Source organism: Otolemur garnettii, unplaced genomic scaffold (genome assembly GCF_000181295.1).
Source record: "Otolemur garnettii isolate 467f Iridium unplaced genomic scaffold, OtoGar3 scaffold00016, whole genome shotgun sequence".
Taxonomy (NCBI): domain Eukaryota; kingdom Metazoa; phylum Chordata; class Mammalia; order Primates; family Galagidae; genus Otolemur; species Otolemur garnettii.
In genome coordinates, this window is record NW_003852411.1 from 18,215,893 (window position 1) to 18,220,431 (window position 4,539).

At 46.6% G+C, this 4,539-nt stretch overlaps 1 protein-coding gene across 1 annotated transcript in view; it reads right to left on the reverse strand.

Annotated features, from left to right (window-relative positions):
• The window catches only part of TNN (tenascin N), a 54,357-nt gene that overhangs the window by 9,527 nt on the left and 40,291 nt on the right, over positions 1–4,539 (reverse strand). Inside the window, exons 15-16 of the mRNA XM_012802588.1 lie at positions 1,379–1,475; positions 320–487 (exon numbers count right to left, since the gene is read on the reverse strand). Coding sequence (XP_012658042.1) covers positions 320–487; positions 1,379–1,475 — 265 coding nt within the window. The remainder of the gene's footprint in view (positions 1–319; positions 488–1,378; positions 1,476–4,539) is intronic.

The window sequence follows — 4,539 nt, forward strand, 5'->3', positions numbered from 1 at the left end:
GCTGCTATGTAGACAAAGATGACTGCCACATTGTTACAGCCAAATGAAAGGCACCATGAAACTGCTCAGAATGTGGGTTCATCCACCTGTGTACAACACCCTGAATTGGGGGAGTATAAGAAAAGGGTTTTTCTTCCGGGAAGTTCTAATTTTAGTTTGTTCACCCCCAACCCCCTCAGGGAGCAGGCCCTCAATTGTCCATGAGGATAATTCACCTCCGGAGAACAATATTCTACCTGCCAGGGCCACGGCAAATCAATCCTCAGACAACAGACGGCAAATGTTTCCTTTCCAGGCAGTAAGGAGACATTTTTCTCACCTGCCGTGCCTCTGTATTTTCCAACTGTCAGCTTATACCGCTCCTTGCTGGAGGCCACTTGGAAGAAATCATAGATGGCATAGGCAGACTCATTGGCAGTCTGTAAGTCCACTCTCACCTCATACCGGGTAGCAGTGCCCATGGTGAGATTGTGTAGCTTGTCAAGTCCTAAAAAGAATAAATGGCATTTCAATAACCAATCGACCCATGTGGGCAAGCAAGCGCTCACCATTTGCGTCTGAGACTTTCAGGACCAAAGGTCACCTTAGCCTTTTCCTTCTCTGTTAATAAGGGGCCTTCTCAACACTGTCTCTTTGAGGTGGCTCCTATTCTATGATTTCTTTGGCACAGTCATGCTAAGGTGTGTGCAAACCATGCCCGGGTGATGGAAAGGAGTGGTGAGGAGGGCAGGGTAATCCCCACCTTACTCTGCCTCCCTTATCTCCATAGCTCTAAAACAGAAGCCGTTCTATTGATCATCCGTTTAACTCACCAAGTAGAAGAGCCGGCCAGCCACTTACTCTAAGGTCTCTGGAGATTCTGTCCCGAGCAAACCACAAATATCATCTGCTCTATTAGACACTGCACATCCAGATTATGATTTTTTAATTCTTCATCTCCCAATTGATGCTTTTGGCTATTTCACTGTCTGTGAACAGCTGCTCCAGAAGAGAGCGGAGGGGAAGAAGGAAACACTGCCCACAGAGCCTGGCCTCCCTGGCAGGGCTTTAGGGACTACTAGAATAGCCTCCCAGTCACAGCCCAGAATCCCAGTCCATCAGCTGTTTTTCTATTATGGTTTCTGAGAAATTAAGGCTGTAGGCAGATCCTGTAGAGCATGGATACCAGATATGTAAAACTCCCAGGGACCGTCCGACCTTCTGGCAAGTCCAGAGTGCAAGACTTGCCCACCAGCCCCCTGTTGGGCAGGCTGGTCAGTTCCGTGTTACATGGACCTCTCCCTGAATGTGGGGAGCTCCTTTAAGCTGCCTGCCCCACTTGTCAAGGGCAAAGTCACCCCTCCACACCCCAGCCCTCCTGGATTCTCAGAAATCATACCAAGCCAGAACTCCTTCATGGGGTCCCCAAAGCCTTCCACGTAGCTCCGCCAACGTTTGAAGAAATCCAGCTGGCCGGTGTTCCGCCTCTGGAAGACCTGAGAAGGGAGATGGACACTGCACTCTGACACAAGGAACAGACATGATGGAGCAGAAGGGGAACACTATTTGTATTTCCCCAAGTGGTCCTGGGAGACAGGAGAGGTCAAGAGCCCACACCTATGCTGACCTCCTCCAACTAGCACACCTTTCTTTCTTTTTTAGAAAGGGTTTTTATTTATATACCCGTAGATTCATGAAGTAGTTCTTCAGTATTAAGAAGCATTTTTCAGGTACAGAGCAGTATGCTAGAACCACACAGGACAAACGAAGGCAGACAGAGTTCCTGTCCCCAAGAAATATCAATTCTTTCAGTTCCCCAGGAAGAAACTGGGGGGGGTGGGGCTTGTGCTTTGCTTGCTAGTGGTGGGTGGTGTATGGCAGGACCTTCCAGCCAGACCTCTGCTGGCTCTGACCCATAACCTTCAACTTCTGTTCAACTCCTGTTCAACTCCACTGGGGCATGTTATGCTTGTATGTTGTCTTTTTCGCTCTTAAATAGAAAGTAGGAAGTGAAAGGATGGTTTGGTCTTAACAGCAGAATGATAGAAAAGTTATTAACTCATAGTTTCTTAGGCAGGGCTAAAATCCTAAGAGCTCACTCTCCGCTCTCTGTTCCTTTTCCCCATCTGTTTTCACAACCTCTGAAAATAGCAGATAGAGATGAAGTGTAGCTCTTTCTCTTTACATTCACCAGCTCACTGCTTCTGAGAACATGTTTTACAGCCTTGGAGTTCCTGAAAAGAGCAGCAGGGTGCGAGTTTCAGGCCTCAGCCATATCTTGAGGGCAGAACCTCCCCACCAATGAGAAGTTTGTCTGTCCCTTTTGTAGTGGCCTAAGAAGACAGCGGAGAGATACAGCAGTTTCACGGCACACTGTTAATTTGCCCACATTCACTATTTCTCCTCCTTTCTATCCCCAGAAAGCTGCAAGCCGCCTGGTCTCAGTGCTGGCATCCCTCTTCTCTTTCTTTGGAATGCCACACTATTTCCCTGCTCTCTTCTCTCTCACTCTTTCCTTATTCTCTTTTACTCTCTTATTTCTTATAAGAAGATAAAACACATTTTATACTTTTTATCCTAATCTTTGTCTGGAGAAATCTTTCTCACACCTATGTGCACTAGCTCTCTACCCTAACAAGAATTGTATTTTAACTCACTTGATTCTTAACATAGCAAGTCTGTAATATTTACAGTGAAAAAAGGTTCATCCAACAAATATTTACTTGAGTATCTGCTGTGTACTAGGCACGATGCAAGATGATGTGCAAAGCGAATAAGCCAGAAATGGTCTCTGCCCTTATGCAGATAATAACGCAGGAAATGAAATTACTGGATTAAATAATCAAACAAATAAACATGCAGTTCAAACTGATAAGGGCTAGGAAGGAAAGATGCAAGAGGGCTGTGAGAGCAAGAGACAGGAGGACCTGAATGAGGCATCAGGAACGCCCCTCACAGGACATGGCAGGAGCTTCAGGAAGACGAGAAGCCAATGCTGGGGTTGCTGAGGGTTGAGGAAGGGATGGGAAAGGAGCCGGAAAGTTAGCAGGCTCAGTCCTGGTGGGGCTTGAACAGGGACTGTGGGCTATCTTGGCCCATTATAAGAGTGATGGGAATTGTTAAAGGGTTTTAAGCAGGAAATGAGATGTTGATCAGATTCCTCTAGCTGCATTGTAGAGAATAGACTGGCTAGAATGGAGTGGCCCCGAGCCAGAGTGGAAGTGACAGGACAGTTAGGAAACCACAGTGGAGGACAGGTGAGAGAGGACAGCAGCGTGGACTGGGGCTGCCCTGAGGACAGGCAGAAGTAGCAGGAAGTAATGTAACAGATGTGGTCATAGACAGGACATGGAAATGGAAATGGAAAATGGGGAAGTCAAGAATGGGTCTGTTTTGGGGGTACAGACAACTATTCTCTCGGTTATTCAATGAGATGGGGGATTCCGAGCAAGGATGAGTTTTATGAGTGTCAGGAGCTCATTTGGGATATGCTAAATGTGAGTTATTTCTGATGCATCCTCATGTACAAAGATGCCACATGAGCAGTTGAGGTAAGGGCTAAAGTTCCAAAGAGAGGTCTAAGTGAGACTTATGGTGGGAATGTGTCTGAGACAATGCTAGCAGTTCACCAACTCCTAGTTCACTTTCCTCTTCCCAGGGACACAGGAAAATGCCCTTTTTCAGCTTTGCAAGCATTTCAGTTGGAACTATATTTAAAGCCAAAAGGCTGTACATGCAAGCCCAGGAGAGTGGGTATGGTGCTCTGTGCTCTCTGTCTCATTGCCAGGTGCCATGGTGAAGGCCACGTGTTGAATGCCAGAGCCACAGACAGAAACTGCCTGAATGTCTGGGTCATCACTTATAATTGGCTGCCAAACCTACAGAAGACATTGCACATTGGAGATTAAAAACTTTACTCATCCGATCATTGGGATTTGGCAGTGGCTGTTACTGCAGCACAGCCCAACCGATCCTAACTTGGACAGAGAGCCACTGGGACCTAAAGAGTAAAACGAAGTCATGGGAAAGGATGACACCACATAGGTAGAAGATAAGGGCTGACAAGAGAAAATGGCCTAGATTCGAGCCTGAGGACCTCTAGTCTTTAATAGCCACACCAAGGAGGACGAGTTCATTCAGACCAGAGAAAGAACAACTGGAAGTGTAAAAGGACAACTAGGAAAATGTGGAACCACAAAAGCCACTGAGAGAAAGGTGTGGGTAACAGTATCAAATACTGGTGAGAGGTCAAGGAACTTGAGGCCAAAACTGTCCCTACAATAACTGGAATGAGCCCAAGAGTGAGTGAGAAGTGAGCAAAGGAAGATGGTGTTGGGCACCACTTCACCAGAGCGTGGGCCTCTTTCTTTTTCAAAATTCCTCTCTTTGGAGAAGGGAGGCAGTTCCAGTCTGAGTAAATTAGATTCTTTTATATGAAGTAAACCTCAAAAGAACTGCAAAGCTACACACACCTGTGTACGCTGTTGGAACTGATAATAAATGTAATTCCTCATGACCTTGAGAGCCAGGCTAAACGCCATCCTCACTAACCTCAGCGCC